Source organism: Spodoptera frugiperda, chromosome 19 (assembly GCF_023101765.2).
Source record: "Spodoptera frugiperda isolate SF20-4 chromosome 19, AGI-APGP_CSIRO_Sfru_2.0, whole genome shotgun sequence".
NCBI lineage: Eukaryota > Metazoa > Arthropoda > Insecta > Lepidoptera > Noctuidae > Spodoptera > Spodoptera frugiperda.
Genome location: NC_064230.1, coordinates 3,216,696 through 3,237,770, shown reverse-complemented (window position 1 = coordinate 3,237,770; position 21,075 = coordinate 3,216,696). Strand labels below are relative to the sequence as shown.

General features: G+C 43.3%; 1 protein-coding gene and 1 long non-coding RNA gene across 2 annotated transcripts in view; one reads left to right on the top strand and one right to left on the bottom strand.

Moving 5' to 3' along the window:
• The window catches only part of LOC126911887 (uncharacterized), a 94,872-nt gene that overhangs the window by 61,905 nt on the left and 11,892 nt on the right, over positions 1–21,075 (top strand). The gene's annotated exons all lie outside the window — the stretch shown is intronic.
• Positions 1–21,075, bottom strand: part of LOC118281135 (zinc finger imprinted 3-like) — a 30,114-nt gene that overhangs the window by 5,543 nt on the left and 3,496 nt on the right. The window contains exons 5-14 of the mRNA XM_050700935.1: positions 20,757–20,859; positions 20,147–20,310; positions 18,981–19,172; positions 18,127–18,215; positions 17,547–17,669; positions 4,077–4,184; positions 3,271–3,376; positions 2,478–2,596; positions 1,778–1,886; positions 216–314 (exon numbers count right to left, since the gene is read on the bottom strand). Of these exons, the coding sequence (XP_050556892.1) occupies positions 216–314; positions 1,778–1,886; positions 2,478–2,596; positions 3,271–3,376; positions 4,077–4,184; positions 17,547–17,669; positions 18,127–18,215; positions 18,981–19,172; positions 20,147–20,310; positions 20,757–20,859 (1,212 nt within the window). The remainder of the gene's footprint in view (positions 1–215; positions 315–1,777; positions 1,887–2,477; positions 2,597–3,270; positions 3,377–4,076; positions 4,185–17,546; positions 17,670–18,126; positions 18,216–18,980; positions 19,173–20,146; positions 20,311–20,756; positions 20,860–21,075) is intronic.

Sequence of the window (21,075 nt, the reverse complement as noted above, 5' to 3'; positions counted from 1 at the left end):
CGGGCGGAAGCTAGTATTAAATAATTTAGTATGTCTCACGAAAGTTAAAATAATATGTTTTTTATGTTTTATATTTCTGTAAGCAGCAATTTTCTTTTCCTATTTCAATAATTTTTTAGAACATGTTTTTCATCTAGTTTATAATTGATACATAGTCTCATTTTATGTACTTTAGTCAGTAATGCTAATTAATCAATGCATTTTCTAGTACTCACCGGAAATCCCTTCCCACAGTGATGGCACATCTTGTTGTTAGGCCTGCCTTTGTGCACGTTCCTTATATGTTGGTCCAAGCCCACACGGTTCTTTGAAGTCTGGAAACAAAATAATACTTTTTAATGGTATAGGTATAAAGAATATGTGTCTAACTGCCGTACTCAGAGATATTTAAGGATTACTAAAACTATTCCTTAGTAACGATTTTGTATCGAAAACAATTGCTAAGCACTGGGTTAAGTAACCATTAAATGAGTCTGAGTGTGGCAGTTATATTTTTAAACTAATATACCAGACATATATTAAGAGTAAAATTTAGGAAAGTATTCTTTTTTATGGTATAAGCCGTTAAACGTGCGGACGTATTACCTGATGGTAAGCAATCGCTGCCGCTTGTGGACACCGTAAACAGTAAAGGCGTTACAAGTGCGTTGCTGGCCTTTTCAGGGTTAGGAATTTAAGGGTTGTTGGGGAATCGTGGTTTGGGAAGATCGAGAAGGGGGTTATTGGGCCTCCGGTAACCTCAGTCACATAACGAAACACAACGCAAGAGTTGTTTTACGTGGGATTTCTGCTCGGCCGTGGTATCACTCCGGTCGAGCCGGCCCAGCAGTGCCGAAGCATGGCTCTTACACACTTATGTTATAGTGTTTCTTACTACATATCTCAATAATATTATAAACGCGAAAGTTTTTGAGTTAATGTATGTTTATGTTTGTTATTCAATCACGTCAAAACGGCTTTTGGGGATCGGGATGAAAATTGCAACAGGGGTAGATTATGGTCTGGAAATTCGACTGCACGGTTGGTGCGGTGGCTGGGCAACTGGCTGCCGCGCAACGGGTAGCGGGTTCGATTCCCGCACGGAGAAACTCTTTGTGTGATCCACAAATTGTTGTTTCGGGTCTGGGTGTCATGTGCATGTGAACTTGTATGTTTGTAAACGCACACACGACACGGGAGAAAATACTAATGTGGGGCAACGTTTTTTTTAAAAAAAAATTACTTGTAGGTTACTTTTGTCCCACGAACGAAGCCACTGGCAGAAACTAGTATGTTTGGGCTCGTTATCATTGCAGCGGTTAGTCCCCTCTTTGAGGAGGATATTGTAAAAACTTTTTTTAAAAAGAGTAACGATGGAGTTTCTTGCTCGTTCTTTTCCATTTAAAGCAACACTTTGGAACGAGCGCCTAGCTTCACTGACAGACAGACTGACGGACAATTCAATTTGACGTTTCAAAAGTGCCTTATTTAGGATTAATTGAAATAAATGCTTTGACTTTGACTTTAACTTTGAGTGGCTAGAGAGGCCTCACCTACCGCCTGACGCAGGTGCTTACCGGACATAGGTAGTAGTAGTAGGGCTGATGCCTGATCCGGAGCTGCGGACTACCTAGCGGGTTTACAGGGGCTCCGGCTCGAAAACCAGGAGAAGGAACGAGTTGGTTTTTAGTCAGTAAGAGTCTGACACTCCCTCTCGCCTCGCCCAAGGCGGGAGAAGTCATTGGACGATTTTCCCACCTCAAAAAAAATAAAAAATAAGCTGGTATGTTATATTTACCTTAAGACATATATGACATTGGAACGTCTTATGTAGATGTTTCTCTTCTATATGATCCCTGATCTTCGTTTTATCAGAGAACCTTTTGTTGCAGTGATCACATATAAATCTGAAAATATAAAAAAAACACATAATTATAAACCTTTTTTCTCCTATTCCTTTCATTTGCAATCAGTCGCCAGATCATAAGGGAATTAGTTGAGAGTTAAAATGGCGCTACGGTGGATGAAGGATTGCTGATCCTCCCGCTTATAGAAAGTGGTTCCTCTTCAGCCTCTTCACCACAGCCGTCGGTTTCTACAGTTCAGCTACTACTGGGTCCAGATGCAAGGTTAAATGTTCCTTGTGTTTCGTTTTCTATCGCTTAATTTCGGAGGCATGTTTAGATAGTCGTGGTTTATATCTCTCGTTAAAAAGTTGACTACCAACATAAAAATAATTATTCAATTCAGACCAGTAGTTTCGTTTCGTTAGAGATTAGAGCGTTCAAACAAACAAACTCTTAAGCTTTATATTATGACACGACACAGTATAAAACAAAGTCGTTACCCGCCATCTGTGTGTCTGTATCCTTTGATCTTTGAAATTACGAAACAGATTTTGATAGTCTTTTTTTTTAAATCATGGAGTGACTCAAGAGGAATAACTTCGAATTTAACAGTGACGTTGGTTAAAGATGGTATTAGGTGTTTAAACTTACTTGAATTGATCCTGTGTGACGTGTTTCAAACTGATCTTCAGATGTCGTTGGTAGGAACATATGGACGAAAAGTTAATATTACAAGTTGAACAGTAAGCTGCGGACGATGGTGATTTGCCCTGAAAAGCAAAAATATTATGTGCTTAGTAATAAGGAATATAATAATCAGTAGGCTGCGCGACGTCACCGCGTCTGCGCACGCTGCTCATAATGAAGAGTCCCTCTGTGACTTGAAACTAGTAGAGCTTTTCTCCATTAATATACGTGAGTAAAATGTGATTTTTAGTTAACAGAGGAATATCCTAAATCTAAAAAGCACCAGCTTCTCATACATAAGGGTGCAAGGTCGAGACAATGTGACTTTTTTTAAGTTGTATGTACTTTCTAAGATTATTTAGACACCACTGAAAAACGGTGAAGAAAAACAAACGTGAGGAAACGTGGGCTAATAATTTCTAAATTATAAGTTTGAAATCGCCAACCCGCATTGAGCAAGTGTGGTGATTAATGTTCAAATTCTCCGTGTGAGAAGAGGCTTTGGTCAGCAGTGGTCACTTATAGGTTGTTGATGATGGTAAGCAATCGCTGCCGCCCATGGACATCCGAAACACCAGAGGCGTTGCCGGCATTTTGGAAGTTAGGAATTTAAGGGCTGTTGGGCCTCCAGTAACCTCACTCACACAACGCAAGCGTTGTTTCACGTCGGTTTACTGCTCGGCCTTGGTATCACTCCGGTCGAGCCGGCCCAGCAGTGCCGAAGCATGGTTCTCCCATATTTGATGATGATAATTACCTTCATAACCTCATGCTTCTCTAGATGCCGTTTTAAACTGGTCTTCCATCTGAATACCTTCTCACAAACGGTGCAGGGGAACGCGTTGTGATACTCGTGTACCGCCCTGTAATATAAACACAATTAAGTATATAGGGCCACAGGTAATTAGTGAACGATATTTAAACACGTGATTGTACTCATGATTACAAACAACTTTCACGAAGAAACTTTATTTGTATACTTATTAGTTTTATTTTTATCACAATAACAAAATTTCATTAGCACGCGTGCGTAAAGTTCCAAAATACCTACTAGTCTCCCGATAATATGGGAGCGGGCGAAACCCCAGAGGCGTTACAAATGCGTTGCATTTTGGGAGTTAAGAATTTAAGGGTTGTTGGAGATTCGGGGATTGGAAAGATTGGGAAGGGGGGTAATTGAGCCTCCGGTAACCTCACTCACACAACAAAACACAATGCAAATATGTTATTTCACGTCGGTTTTCTGCTCGGCCGTGGTATCACTCCGGTCGAGCCGGCCCATTCGTGCCGAAGCATGGCTCTCCCACACTTATACCCACATAGTTTGCCGGGTTTGCTAGTGTAGAATATTTAAGTATATATATATTATATTTACCGAACATTGACATTACCGGAGTCCCAATTCCCCCCTTCCCAATCTTCCCAATCTCAGATTCCCGAACAATAACCCTAAAATTCCTAACGCCTGGTGTTTCAAGGGCGGCGGCGATTGCTTACCATCAGGTAATACGACTGCTCGATTACCGGCGTGTTTCATAAAAAAAATATAAGTAAAATACTCACAGCCTATGATTCATAAGTCCCGTCCGATGGCGGAACGTCTTGTCGCACTCTGTGCACTGCAGGCGCGCCTTGTGCGTGTCTTTGTGGTAGCGGTGCGAGTCTATGGAGCTGTAGGGGGGGAGAAAAATAACATGTATATATGTTCTGTACCCTTAGTACAAGTTTGCTTTACGTTAAAAGTAACCAAAACGAAAGCGCGTTCGGCGCTGTGATTGGTTGGTTTATTCGAGTCGCCCAATCACAGCGCAGAACGCGGTCTCGTTTCGATTACTACCAATTCATACTATGGGTACTGACTAGAAAATAACGTTTTCTCAGTAGTTTTTGCGTGAAACAATAACATACTTTAAAAACTTTAACGTTTATAAAATAAGCAGGATTTATTCTATTTATTTTAACGTTTTTTGTTTGTATTATCCTATTTAGTTACTTCAGACAAAAATATTAATATTTCGACTTTTGGAAAAATAATCACAATTTTCCTTTATAGATTTGGTAGTCTACTTAGGATTCGATATTTTCTAGCTAATTTTCTAGTAATAAATCTGCTATTTTACGTAAAAATATGATGACGTCATAACGCAATATTTCATACAAAATTCATGGAAAACATAGCTTTTTACAATTCGAAAAAATGATTGAATTTGGAAGGAACTTAAATTGACTCCGTGCTACTTGAGAAATTTTCAAACACCGAAAAAAACCCCGCAATACTTCGCCCGACCTGGGAATGGAACTTGAGTCCCCTTGCTCAGCATTCTGTAGTCAGTAGGATACTAGCCTTATACTATACTTACTTAGACACCTTCCCGCAAATATTACACTTGTACTCCTTGAGCGAGATCTCGTGCGTGGAGTAGTAGTGCTGCTGCATCACCTTGATGTCTAGTATATACTTACTTAGACACCTTCCCGCAAATATTACACTTGTACTCCTTGAGCGAGATCTCGTGCGTGGAGTAGTAGTGCTGCTGCATCACCTTGATGTCTAGTATATACTTACTTAGACACCTTCCCGCAAATATTACACTTGTACTCCTTGAGCGAGATCTCGTGCGTGGAGTAGTAGTGCTGCTGCATCACCTTGATGTCTAGTATATACTTACTTAGACACCTTCCCGCAAATATTACACTTGTACTCCTTGAGCGAGATCTCGTGCGTGGAGTAGTAGTGCTGCTGCATCACCTTGATGTCTAGTATATACTTACTTAGACACCTTCCCGCAAATATTACACTTGTACTCCTTGAGCGAGATCTCGTGCGTGGAGTAGTAGTGCTGCTGCATCACCTTGATGTCTAGTATATACTTACTTAGACACCTTCCCGCAAATATTACACTTGTACTCCTTGAGCGAGATCTCGTGCGTGGAGTAGTAGTGCTGCTGCATCACCTTGATGTCTAGTATATACTTACTTAGACACCTTCCCGCAAATATTACACTTGTACTCCTTGAGCGAGATCTCGTGCGTGGAGTAGTAGTGCTGCTGCATCACCTTGATGTCTAGTATATACTTACTTAGACACCTTCCCGCAAATATTACACTTGTACTCCTTGAGCGAGATCTCGTGCGTGGAGTAGTAGTGCTGCTGCATCACCTTGATGTCTAGTATATACTTACTTAGACACCTTCCCGCAAATATTACACTTGTACTCCTTGAGCGAGATCTCGTGCGTGGAGTAGTAGTGCTGCTGCATCACCTTGATGTCTAGTATATACTTACTTAGACACCTTCCCGCAAATATTACACTTGTACTCCTTGAGCGAGATCTCGTGCGTGGAGTAGTAGTGCTGCTGCATCACCTTGATGTCTAGTATATACTTACTTAGACACCTTCCCGCAAATATTACACTTGTACTCCTTGAGCGAGATCTCGTGCGTGGAGTAGTAGTGCTGCTGCATCACCTTGATGTCTAGTATATACTTACTTAGACACCTTCCCGCAAATATTACACTTGTACTCCTTGAGCGAGATCTCGTGCGTGGAGTAGTAGTGCTGCTGCATCACCTTGATGTCTAGTATATACTTACTTAGACACCTTCCCGCAAATATTACACTTGTACTCCTTGAGCGAGATCTCGTGCGTGGAGTAGTAGTGCTGCTGCATCACCTTGATGTCTAGTATATACTTACTTAGACACCTTCCCGCAAATATTACACTTGTACTCCTTGAGCGAGATCTCGTGCGTGGAGTAGTAGTGCTGCTGCATCACCTTGATGTCTAGTATATACTTACTTAGACACCTTCCCGCAAATATTACACTTGTACTCCTTGAGCGAGATCTCGTGCGTGGAGTAGTAGTGCTGCTGCATCACCTTGATGTCTAGTATATACTTACTTAGACACCTTCCCGCAAATATTACACTTGTACTCCTTGAGCGAGATCTCGTGCGTGGAGTAGTAGTGCTGCTGCATCACCTTGATGTCTAGTATATACTTACTTAGACACCTTCCCGCAAATATTACACTTGTACTCCTTGAGCGAGATCTCGTGCGTGGAGTAGTAGTGCTGCTGCATCACCTTGATGTCTAGTATATACTTACTTAGACACCTTCCCGCAAATATTACACTTGTACTCCTTGAGCGAGATCTCGTGCGTGGAGTAGTAGTGCTGCTGCATCACCTTGATGTCTAGTATATACTTACTTAGACACCTTCCCGCAAATATTACACTTGTACTCCTTGAGCGAGATCTCGTGCGTGGAGTAGTAGTGCTGCTGCATCACCTTGATGTCTAGTATATACTTACTTAGACACCTTCCCGCAAATATTACACTTGTACTCCTTGAGCGAGATCTCGTGCGTGGAGTAGTAGTGCTGCTGCATCACCTTGATGTCTAGTATATACTTACTTAGACACCTTCCCGCAAATATTACACTTGTACTCCTTGAGCGAGATCTCGTGCGTGGAGTAGTAGTGCTGCTGCATCACCTTGATGTCTAGTATATACTTACTTAGACACCTTCCCGCAAATATTACACTTGTACTCCTTGAGCGAGATCTCGTGCGTGGAGTAGTAGTGCTGCTGCATCACCTTGATGTCTAGTATATACTTACTTAGACACCTTCCCGCAAATATTACACTTGTACTCCTTGAGCGAGATCTCGTGCGTGGAGTAGTAGTGCTGCTGCATCACCTTGATGTCTAGTATATACTTACTTAGACACCTTCCCGCAAATATTACACTTGTACTCCTTGAGCGAGATCTCGTGCGTGGAGTAGTAGTGCTGCTGCATCACCTTGATGTCTAGTATATACTTACTTAGACACCTTCCCGCAAATATTACACTTGTACTCCTTGAGCGAGATCTCGTGCGTGGAGTAGTAGTGCTGCTGCATCACCTTGATGTCTAGTATATACTTACTTAGACACCTTCCCGCAAATATTACACTTGTACTCCTTGAGCGAGATCTCGTGCGTGGAGTAGTAGTGCTGCTGCATCACCTTGATGTCTAGTATATACTTACTTAGACACCTTCCCGCAAATATTACACTTGTACTCCTTGAGCGAGATCTCGTGCGTGGAGTAGTAGTGCTGCTGCATCACCTTGATGTCTAGTATATACTTACTTAGACACCTTCCCGCAAATATTACACTTGTACTCCTTGAGCGAGATCTCGTGCGTGGAGTAGTAGTGCTGCTGCATCACCTTGATGTCTAGTATATACTTACTTAGACACCTTCCCGCAAATATTACACTTGTACTCCTTGAGCGAGATCTCGTGCGTGGAGTAGTAGTGCTGCTGCATCACCTTGATGTCTAGTATATACTTACTTAGACACCTTCCCGCAAATATTACACTTGTACTCCTTGAGCGAGATCTCGTGCGTGGAGTAGTAGTGCTGCTGCATCACCTTGATGTCTAGTATATACTTACTTAGACACCTTCCCGCAAATATTACACTTGTACTCCTTGAGCGAGATCTCGTGCGTGGAGTAGTAGTGCTGCTGCATCACCTTGATGTCTAGTATATACTTACTTAGACACCTTCCCGCAAATATTACACTTGTACTCCTTGAGCGAGATCTCGTGCGTGGAGTAGTAGTGCTGCTGCATCACCTTGATGTCTAGTATATACTTACTTAGACACCTTCCCGCAAATATTACACTTGTACTCCTTGAGCGAGATCTCGTGCGTGGAGTAGTAGTGCTGCTGCATCACCTTGATGTCTAGTATATACTTACTTAGACACCTTCCCGCAAATATTACACTTGTACTCCTTGAGCGAGATCTCGTGCGTGGAGTAGTAGTGCTGCTGCATCACCTTGATGTCTAGTATATACTTACTTAGACACCTTCCCGCAAATATTACACTTGTACTCCTTGAGCGAGATCTCGTGCGTGGAGTAGTAGTGCTGCTGCATCACCTTGATGTCTAGTATATACTTACTTAGACACCTTCCCGCAAATATTACACTTGTACTCCTTGAGCGAGATCTCGTGCGTGGAGTAGTAGTGCTGCTGCATCACCTTGATGTCTAGTATATACTTACTTAGACACCTTCCCGCAAATATTACACTTGTACTCCTTGAGCGAGATCTCGTGCGTGGAGTAGTAGTGCTGCTGCATCACCTTGATGTCTAGTATATACTTACTTAGACACCTTCCCGCAAATATTACACTTGTACTCCTTGAGCGAGATCTCGTGCGTGGAGTAGTAGTGCTGCTGCATCACCTTGATGTCTAGTATATACTTACTTAGACACCTTCCCGCAAATATTACACTTGTACTCCTTGAGCGAGATCTCGTGCGTGGAGTAGTAGTGCTGCTGCATCACCTTGATGTCTAGTATATACTTACTTAGACACCTTCCCGCAAATATTACACTTGTACTCCTTGAGCGAGATCTCGTGCGTGGAGTAGTAGTGCTGCTGCATCACCTTGATGTCTAGTATATACTTACTTAGACACCTTCCCGCAAATATTACACTTGTACTCCTTGAGCGAGATCTCGTGCGTGGAGTAGTAGTGCTGCTGCATCACCTTGATGTCTAGTATATACTTACTTAGACACCTTCCCGCAAATATTACACTTGTACTCCTTGAGCGAGATCTCGTGCGTGGAGTAGTAGTGCTGCTGCATCACCTTGATGTCTAGTATATACTTACTTAGACACCTTCCCGCAAATATTACACTTGTACTCCTTGAGCGAGATCTCGTGCGTGGAGTAGTAGTGCTGCTGCATCACCTTGATGTCTAGTATATACTTACTTAGACACCTTCCCGCAAATATTACACTTGTACTCCTTGAGCGAGATCTCGTGCGTGGAGTAGTAGTGCTGCTGCATCACCTTGATGTCTAGTATATACTTACTTAGACACCTTCCCGCAAATATTACACTTGTACTCCTTGAGCGAGATCTCGTGCGTGGAGTAGTAGTGCTGCTGCATCACCTTGATGTCTAGTATATACTTACTTAGACACCTTCCCGCAAATATTACACTTGTACTCCTTGAGCGAGATCTCGTGCGTGGAGTAGTAGTGCTGCTGCATCACCTTGATGTCTAGTATATACTTACTTAGACACCTTCCCGCAAATATTACACTTGTACTCCTTGAGCGAGATCTCGTGCGTGGAGTAGTAGTGCTGCTGCATCACCTTGATGTCTAGTATATACTTACTTAGACACCTTCCCGCAAATATTACACTTGTACTCCTTGAGCGAGATCTCGTGCGTGGAGTAGTAGTGCTGCTGCATCACCTTGATGTCTAGTATATACTTACTTAGACACCTTCCCGCAAATATTACACTTGTACTCCTTGAGCGAGATCTCGTGCGTGGAGTAGTAGTGCTGCTGCATCACCTTGATGTCTAGTATATACTTACTTAGACACCTTCCCGCAAATATTACACTTGTACTCCTTGAGCGAGATCTCGTGCGTGGAGTAGTAGTGCTGCTGCATCACCTTGATGTCTAGTATATACTTACTTAGACACCTTCCCGCAAATATTACACTTGTACTCCTTGAGCGAGATCTCGTGCGTGGAGTAGTAGTGCTGCTGCATCACCTTGATGTCTAGTATATACTTACTTAGACACCTTCCCGCAAATATTACACTTGTACTCCTTGAGCGAGATCTCGTGCGTGGAGTAGTAGTGCTGCTGCATCACCTTGATGTCTAGTATATACTTACTTAGACACCTTCCCGCAAATATTACACTTGTACTCCTTGAGCGAGATCTCGTGCGTGGAGTAGTAGTGCTGCTGCATCACCTTGATGTCTAGTATATACTTACTTAGACACCTTCCCGCAAATATTACACTTGTACTCCTTGAGCGAGATCTCGTGCGTGGAGTAGTAGTGCTGCTGCATCACCTTGATGTCTAGTATATACTTACTTAGACACCTTCCCGCAAATATTACACTTGTACTCCTTGAGCGAGATCTCGTGCGTGGAGTAGTAGTGCTGCTGCATCACCTTGATGTCTAGTATATACTTACTTAGACACCTTCCCGCAAATATTACACTTGTACTCCTTGAGCGAGATCTCGTGCGTGGAGTAGTAGTGCTGCTGCATCACCTTGATGTCTAGTATATACTTACTTAGACACCTTCCCGCAAATATTACACTTGTACTCCTTGAGCGAGATCTCGTGCGTGGAGTAGTAGTGCTGCTGCATCACCTTGATGTCTAGTATATACTTACTTAGACACCTTCCCGCAAATATTACACTTGTACTCCTTGAGCGAGATCTCGTGCGTGGAGTAGTAGTGCTGCTGCATCACCTTGATGTCTAGTATATACTTACTTAGACACCTTCCCGCAAATATTACACTTGTACTCCTTGAGCGAGATCTCGTGCGTGGAGTAGTAGTGCTGCTGCATCACCTTGATGTCTAGTATATACTTACTTAGACACCTTCCCGCAAATATTACACTTGTACTCCTTGAGCGAGATCTCGTGCGTGGAGTAGTAGTGCTGCTGCATCACCTTGATGTCTAGTATATACTTACTTAGACACCTTCCCGCAAATATTACACTTGTACTCCTTGAGCGAGATCTCGTGCGTGGAGTAGTAGTGCTGCTGCATCACCTTGATGTCTAGTATATACTTACTTAGACACCTTCCCGCAAATATTACACTTGTACTCCTTGAGCGAGATCTCGTGCGTGGAGTAGTAGTGCTGCTGCATCACCTTGATGTCTAGTATATACTTACTTAGACACCTTCCCGCAAATATTACACTTGTACTCCTTGAGCGAGATCTCGTGCGTGGAGTAGTAGTGCTGCTGCATCACCTTGATGTCTAGTATATACTTACTTAGACACCTTCCCGCAAATATTACACTTGTACTCCTTGAGCGAGATCTCGTGCGTGGAGTAGTAGTGCTGCTGCATCACCTTGATGTCTAGTATATACTTACTTAGACACCTTCCCGCAAATATTACACTTGTACTCCTTGAGCGAGATCTCGTGCGTGGAGTAGTAGTGCTGCTGCATCACCTTGATGTCTAGTATATACTTACTTAGACACCTTCCCGCAAATATTACACTTGTACTCCTTGAGCGAGATCTCGTGCGTGGAGTAGTAGTGCTGCTGCATCACCTTGATGTCTAGTATATACTTACTTAGACACCTTCCCGCAAATATTACACTTGTACTCCTTGAGCGAGATCTCGTGCGTGGAGTAGTAGTGCTGCTGCATCACCTTGATGTCTAGTATATACTTACTTAGACACCTTCCCGCAAATATTACACTTGTACTCCTTGAGCGAGATCTCGTGCGTGGAGTAGTAGTGCTGCTGCATCACCTTGATGTCTAGTATATACTTACTTAGACACCTTCCCGCAAATATTACACTTGTACTCCTTGAGCGAGATCTCGTGCGTGGAGTAGTAGTGCTGCTGCATCACCTTGATGTCTAGTATATACTTACTTAGACACCTTCCCGCAAATATTACACTTGTACTCCTTGAGCGAGATCTCGTGCGTGGAGTAGTAGTGCTGCTGCATCACCTTGATGTCTAGTATATACTTACTTAGACACCTTCCCGCAAATATTACACTTGTACTCCTTGAGCGAGATCTCGTGCGTGGAGTAGTAGTGCTGCTGCATCACCTTGATGTCTAGTATATACTTACTTAGACACCTTCCCGCAAATATTACACTTGTACTCCTTGAGCGAGATCTCGTGCGTGGAGTAGTAGTGCTGCTGCATCACCTTGATGTCTAGTATATACTTACTTAGACACCTTCCCGCAAATATTACACTTGTACTCCTTGAGCGAGATCTCGTGCGTGGAGTAGTAGTGCTGCTGCATCACCTTGATGTCTAGTATATACTTACTTAGACACCTTCCCGCAAATATTACACTTGTACTCCTTGAGCGAGATCTCGTGCGTGGAGTAGTAGTGCTGCTGCATCACCTTGATGTCTAGTATATACTTACTTAGACACCTTCCCGCAAATATTACACTTGTACTCCTTGAGCGAGATCTCGTGCGTGGAGTAGTAGTGCTGCTGCATCACCTTGATGTCTAGTATATACTTACTTAGACACCTTCCCGCAAATATTACACTTGTACTCCTTGAGCGAGATCTCGTGCGTGGAGTAGTAGTGCTGCTGCATCACCTTGATGTCTAGTATATACTTACTTAGACACCTTCCCGCAAATATTACACTTGTACTCCTTGAGCGAGATCTCGTGCGTGGAGTAGTAGTGCTGCTGCATCACCTTGATGTCTAGTATATACTTACTTAGACACCTTCCCGCAAATATTACACTTGTACTCCTTGAGCGAGATCTCGTGCGTGGAGTAGTAGTGCTGCTGCATCACCTTGATGTCTAGTATATACTTACTTAGACACCTTCCCGCAAATATTACACTTGTACTCCTTGAGCGAGATCTCGTGCGTGGAGTAGTAGTGCTGCTGCATCACCTTGATGTCTAGTATATACTTACTTAGACACCTTCCCGCAAATATTACACTTGTACTCCTTGAGCGAGATCTCGTGCGTGGAGTAGTAGTGCTGCTGCATCACCTTGATGTCTAGTATATACTTACTTAGACACCTTCCCGCAAATATTACACTTGTACTCCTTGAGCGAGATCTCGTGCGTGGAGTAGTAGTGCTGCTGCATCACCTTGATGTCTAGTATATACTTACTTAGACACCTTCCCGCAAATATTACACTTGTACTCCTTGAGCGAGATCTCGTGCGTGGAGTAGTAGTGCTGCTGCATCACCTTGATGTCTAGTATATACTTACTTAGACACCTTCCCGCAAATATTACACTTGTACTCCTTGAGCGAGATCTCGTGCGTGGAGTAGTAGTGCTGCTGCATCACCTTGATGTCTAGTATATACTTACTTAGACACCTTCCCGCAAATATTACACTTGTACTCCTTGAGCGAGATCTCGTGCGTGGAGTAGTAGTGCTGCTGCATCACCTTGATGTCTAGTATATACTTACTTAGACACCTTCCCGCAAATATTACACTTGTACTCCTTGAGCGAGATCTCGTGCGTGGAGTAGTAGTGCTGCTGCATCACCTTGATGTCTAGTATATACTTACTTAGACACCTTCCCGCAAATATTACACTTGTACTCCTTGAGCGAGATCTCGTGCGTGGAGTAGTAGTGCTGCTGCATCACCTTGATGTCTAGTATATACTTACTTAGACACCTTCCCGCAAATATTACACTTGTACTCCTTGAGCGAGATCTCGTGCGTGGAGTAGTAGTGCTGCTGCATCACCTTGATGTCTAGTATATACTTACTTAGACACCTTCCCGCAAATATTACACTTGTACTCCTTGAGCGAGATCTCGTGCGTGGAGTAGTAGTGCTGCTGCATCACCTTGATGTCTAGTATATACTTACTTAGACACCTTCCCGCAAATATTACACTTGTACTCCTTGAGCGAGATCTCGTGCGTGGAGTAGTAGTGCTGCTGCATCACCTTGATGTCTAGTATATACTTACTTAGACACCTTCCCGCAAATATTACACTTGTACTCCTTGAGCGAGATCTCGTGCGTGGAGTAGTAGTGCTGCTGCATCACCTTGATGTCTAGTATATACTTACTTAGACACCTTCCCGCAAATATTACACTTGTACTCCTTGAGCGAGATCTCGTGCGTGGAGTAGTAGTGCTGCTGCATCACCTTGATGTCTAGTATATACTTACTTAGACACCTTCCCGCAAATATTACACTTGTACTCCTTGAGCGAGATCTCGTGCGTGGAGTAGTAGTGCTGCTGCATCACCTTGATGTCTAGTATATACTTACTTAGACACCTTCCCGCAAATATTACACTTGTACTCCTTGAGCGAGATCTCGTGCGTGGAGTAGTAGTGCTGCTGCATCACCTTGATGTCTAGTATATACTTACTTAGACACCTTCCCGCAAATATTACACTTGTACTCCTTGAGCGAGATCTCGTGCGTGGAGTAGTAGTGCTGCTGCATCACCTTGATGTCTAGTATATACTTACTTAGACACCTTCCCGCAAATATTACACTTGTACTCCTTGAGCGAGATCTCGTGCGTGGAGTAGTAGTGCTGCTGCATCACCTTGATGTCTAGTATATACTTACTTAGACACCTTCCCGCAAATATTACACTTGTACTCCTTGAGCGAGATCTCGTGCGTGGAGTAGTAGTGCTGCTGCATCACCTTGATGTCTAGTATATACTTACTTAGACACCTTCCCGCAAATATTACACTTGTACTCCTTGAGCGAGATCTCGTGCGTGGAGTAGTAGTGCTGCTGCATCACCTTGATGTCTAGTATATACTTACTTAGACACCTTCCCGCAAATATTACACTTGTACTCCTTGAGCGAGATCTCGTGCGTGGAGTAGTAGTGCTGCTGCATCACCTTGATGTCTAGTATATACTTACTTAGACACCTTCCCGCAAATATTACACTTGTACTCCTTGAGCGAGATCTCGTGCGTGGAGTAGTAGTGCTGCTGCATCACCTTGATGTCTAGTATATACTTACTTAGACACCTTCCCGCAAATATTACACTTGTACTCCTTGAGCGAGATCTCGTGCGTGGAGTAGTAGTGCTGCTGCATCACCTTGATGTCTAGTATATACTTACTTAGACACCTTCCCGCAAATATTACACTTGTACTCCTTGAGCGAGATCTCGTGCGTGGAGTAGTAGTGCTGCTGCATCACCTTGATGTCTAGTATATACTTACTTAGACACCTTCCCGCAAATATTACACTTGTACTCCTTGAGCGAGATCTCGTGCGTGGAGTAGTAGTGCTGCTGCATCACCTTGATGTCTAGTATATACTTACTTAGACACCTTCCCGCAAATATTACACTTGTACTCCTTGAGCGAGATCTCGTGCGTGGAGTAGTAGTGCTGCTGCATCACCTTGATGTCTAGTATATACTTACTTAGACACCTTCCCGCAAATATTACACTTGTACTCCTTGAGCGAGATCTCGTGCGTGGAGTAGTAGTGCTGCTGCATCACCTTGATGTCTAGTATATACTTACTTAGACACCTTCCCGCAAATATTACACTTGTACTCCTTGAGCGAGATCTCGTGCGTGGAGTAGTAGTGCTGCTGCATCACCTTGATGTCTAGTATATACTTACTTAGACACCTTCCCGCAAATATTACACTTGTACTCCTTGAGCGAGATCTCGTGCGTGGAGTAGTAGTGCTGCTGCATCACCTTGATGTCTAGTATATACTTACTTAGACACCTTCCCGCAAATATTACACTTGTACTCCTTGAGCGAGATCTCGTGCGTGGAGTAGTAGTGCTGCTGCATCACCTTGATGTCTAGTATATACTTACTTAGACACCTTCCCGCAAATATTACACTTGTACTCCTTGAGCGAGATCTCGTGCGTGGAGTAGTAGTGCTGCTGCATCACCTTGATGTCTAGTATATACTTACTTAGACACCTTCCCGCAAATATTACACTTGTACTCCTTGAGCGAGATCTCGTGCGTGGAGTAGTAGTGCTGCTGCATCACCTTGATGTCTAGTATATACTTACTTAGACACCTTCCCGCAAATATTACACTTGTACTCCTTGAGCGAGATCTCGTGCGTGGAGTAGTAGTGCTGCTGCATCACCTTGATGTCTAGTATATACTTACTTAGACACCTTCCCGCAAATATTACACTTGTACTCCTTGAGCGAGATCTCGTGCGTGGAGTAGTAGTGCTGCTGCATCACCTTGATGTCTAGTATATACTTACTTAGACACCTTCCCGCAAATATTACACTTGTACTCCTTGAGCGAGATCTCGTGCGTGGAGTAGTAGTGCTGCTGCATCACCTTGATGTCTAGTATATACTTACTTAGACACCTTCCCGCAAATATTACACTTGTACTCCTTGAGCGAGATCTCGTGCGTGGAGTAGTAGTGCTGCTGCATCACCTTGATGTCTAGTATATACTTACTTAGACACCTTCCCGCAAATATTACACTTGTACTCCTTGAGCGAGATCTCGTGCGTGGAGTAGTAGTGCTGCTGCATCACCTTGATGTCTAGTATATACTTACTTAGACACCTTCCCGCAAATATTACACTTGTACTCCTTGAGCGAGATCTCGTGCGTGGAGTAGTAGTGCTGCTGCATCACCTTGATGTCTAGTATATACTTACTTAGACACCTTCCCGCAAATATTACACTTGTACTCCTTGAGCGAGATCTCGTGCGTGGAGTAGTAGTGCTGCTGCATCACCTTGATGTCTAGTATATACTTACTTAGACACCTTCCCGCAAATATTACACTTGTACTCCTTGAGCGAGATCTCGTGCGTGGAGTAGTAGTGCTGCTGCATCACCTTGATGTCTAGTATATACTTACTTAGACACCTTCCCGCAAATATTACACTTGTACTCCTTGAGCGAGATCTCGTGCGTGGAGTAGTAGTGCTGCTGCATCACCTTGATGTCTAGTATATACTTACTTAGACACCTTCCCGCAAATATTACACTTGTACTCCTTGAGCGAGATCTCGTGCGTGGAGTAGTAGTGCTGCTGCATCACCTTGATGTCTAGTATATACTTACTTAGACACCTTCCCGCAAATATTACACTTGTACTCCTTGAGCGAGATCTCGTGCGTGGAGTAGTAGTGCTGCTGCATCACCTTGATGTCTAGTATATACTTACTTAGACACCTTCCCGCAAATATTACACTTGTACTCCTTGAGCGAGATCTCGTGCGTGGAGTAGTAGTGCTGCTGCATCACCTTGATGTCTAGTATATATGTACTTACTTAGACACCTTCCCGCAAATATTACACTTGTACTCCTTGAGCGAGATCTCGTGCGTGGAGTAGTAGTGCTGCTGCATCACCTTGATGTCTAGTATATACTTACTTAGACACCTTCCCGCAAATATTACACTTGTACTCCTTGAGCGAGATCTCGTGCGTGGAGTAGTAGTGCTGCTGCATCACCTTGATGTCTAGTATATACTTACTTAGACACCTTCCCGCAAATATTACACTTGTACTCCTTGAGCGAGATCTCGTGCGTGGAGTAGTAGTGCTGCTGCATCACCTTGATGTCCAGGGTGCGCTTGTGGCAGATACTGCACTCGTATCTGTGGAGAAAATATATTGATTCATACTAGAAGCGAACATAGTAATAAGAGGTGAGATAATTATGAAATAATGAGGGGGGGATAGACTGAGAGCGGGGAAATAGCGCAAGAGATAGAAGCTGATAGAAAAGGGGAAATAGGAGAAGAGAGAGAGAGAGAGAGAGAGAGAGAGAGGAGGAGGAGAGACGAGGTAAGGGGAAGAGAGAGAGAGGGAGGGGTAGAGGGAGAGGCGAGGTAAGGTTGAAGAGAAAGGAGGGAGGACAGAGGGGGATCAGGAGAGGGGGTAGGAGAGAGGGGGCGAGAGAGGGGAGAGTGGGGGATGGAAAGCGGCGGAAGGGAGTGTAACAGAGAGAGAGAGAGAGAGATATCATGAATATTAACTACTACATTTAATTATGCTTATTCTGATTACTTTAACAATCTCAAACTTTAACATCTGTAATGTAATGTTACATACCTTCTCATATGCCGCTTGTAGTGCGCGGTGAATGAGTCTATGGACGGTACTATGGTCTTACATATGGGACATATGTAGTCGCCCAGGTCCTATAACAAATAATATATCTTTAACTAGCTGACCCGGCAAACTTCGTACCGCCTCAAACATTTTTTTTCCCACCTTTTAGACCTGCCCTGTACTTCCACAAATAATTCAAGACCAAAATTAGCCAAATCGGTCCACCCGTTCTCGAGTTTTAGTGAGACTAACGAACAGCAATTGTTTTTTTATATAGTGATTATTTGAACGTACATAACACGTGTATTATTTACATGTTACATGGTAATTCATAACTGGTGAAAAATGAGTGCTACTTGTTGTTATTATACTACATTTAAAAGTACTTCTTCATCATCAACCTGTAAGCAGCCACTGCTGACCAAAGGCCTCTTCTCACACGGATAAGGTTAGGCAGATTTAGGAAAGAAATATACAAGGAGAATATGAATGGGGCCATCTAAAGGACGTCCTAGAAGGACATATATCGACCAGATTGGCGATATATTAAGGATGGGCCTAATTAAAACTACCCTTAACCGACGAGCACGCATAAAATTTCGCGCGCGCGTTGTTTCCCATGATCAGCTGTTAGCAGCGAGGCGCCCGCGCCCGCGTTATATTGGAACTTTACGCGCGCGTTGTAATGAAATCTTGGTGTTTTATTATTGTGATAAAAATAAAACTAATGAGTATACAAAAAAAGTTTCTTCACTAAAGTTGTTTGTAATCATGAGTACAATCACGTGTTTAAATATCGTTCACTAATTACCGGTCACCCTATATTATTACTTGTTGGTATGTTTATCACTTACCTCGGAATGTTTAGCTGCAACATGAGCTTGATAAGACTTGTTATAATTGAATCCAATCAAACAGCTCTCGCATTTGTATTGCGCCTTTACGTAACTCTCTCTCGCCGATTCTCTGTCTCTTTCTACGAGTAACTCTTCATACGTTAGCTCTATAGTTAGAATATTTTGCCGCAAAGATTTTATTGTTTTTGGCTGTAAAATGAAACAGAGAATTAAGGTAAACGTCCACAGCCCCGCATCGTACGCAACGGATTTTTGTATGTCTTGTATAGAAACTCATACAACTGCGTCCACTGATCCGCATCGTACGGACCGCATCATCAGCAATGCCTACATGCGATGCGTACTGATGACGTCATACGGAATGCGTACGATGCGTGCGATGTGTACGATGCGGGCCTGTGGACGCTTACCTTTAAGAAGGTAGTACGATACAATTATATTGAGAAAAGCAAATTATAATGTGTGGGAGAGCCATGCTTCGGCACTGCTGGGCCGGCTCGACCGGAGTGATACCACGGCCGAGCAGAAAACTGACGTGAAACAACGCTTGCGTTGTGTGAGTGAGGTTACAGGTGGCCCAATTAACCCCCTTCCCAATCACAACAATCCCCGATTCTGCAACAACCTTCTTATACTTGTAACGCCTCTGGTGTTTCGGGTGTCCATAGGCGGCGGAGATTGCTTACCATCAAGTGATTCGCATGCTCGTTTACCGGCTTATATAAAAAGTAGTGTCTCAAATAAAAAGCGCCATCTATTGACTAAAGTTAGAAACATATTCTTTGTGAATCATGGATTTCTTACATATTACATATTAAGCTAGACTGCCTCGTTGGTCGAGTGGTCGCAAATGCGACTGCCGAACAAGGGGTCTCGGGTTCGATTCCCGAGTCGTGCAAAGTATTACTGGGCTATTTTCGGATTATCAAAAAATTCTCGGTAGTAGCACGGAGTCTGGTATTGTGTCCAGTATATAGCAATAGGCTCACCCCCTATTACATGGGACTTATAACACGAATGGTGAAAAGTTGGTGTAGGTACATTGTATAGCGGCATTACGTGTCGTAATGTGCACCTCTGCCTACCCCTTCGGGGATAAAAAGGCGTGACGTTGTATGTGTGTGTGTGTAAGCTATGCAGTTAAACACCAATCTTCTACTCACCCTACCTCTCCTGACTCTCTTAGCTTTCTCCATTGTTCTGACTCTTGGTTCCTCGTCTGCCTGGTTCACACACGTAGTATCCTGGATATCATTTAATGCTTTCGTATTGTCAGACGAGTCCGATAGCATGTCGTTATCAACGTCGCCTAGTGCATTTATGTCTTCTGAAAAAAGCAAGGAATTTTAATAGTAAGAATACGTCGTCGGCCGAGTGGTCGTAAGTGCCACTGCCAGGCCAGGGGTCTCGGGTTCGATTCCCGGGTCGGGTATAGTATTATGGGTTGTTTTCGGTTTTTCGAAAATTTCTCAGTAGTAGCATGGAGTCTGATGGTAAGTAATCGTCGCCGCTTATGGACACCCGAAACACCAGAGGCGTTGCAAGTGAGGCCTTTTGGGGGGTTAGAAATTTAAGTGTTGTTGGGAAATAGGGGATTGGGAAGGGGGTTGATTGGGCCTCCGGTAACCGCATTCACACAACGCAAGAGTTGTTTCACGTCGGTTTTCTGTGACGCCGTGGTATCACTGCGGTCGAGCCGGCCCATTCGTGCCGAAGCATGATAGAATAGAGATGGTAACAAATCACACACTGGCTTACAGAAGAATAGAATACCTTTCTCCTCCCATTCTTCTTTGAATTTTTCTTTGACACACACCATAGATACTTCTGGAACTGTGTCTTCTTGATGATCTAATTCCAGACAGTCTTGTAGCTCCTATAATGACAGACGAAAAGAAATATAACATTAGTTATAGAAAGATAGAAAGAAAAAACTTTATTCTTCTAAAAAAAAATTAAAATTATGGCTATAAGAACAAAAGGAAATGTATACTTTCGTGAGACATACTAAATTAATTATTATGTTATCGGCTTACTCACGTAACTGTTTGACGAGGAACTCGACTAGTTTCAAACCATGCTAAAGGCTCAT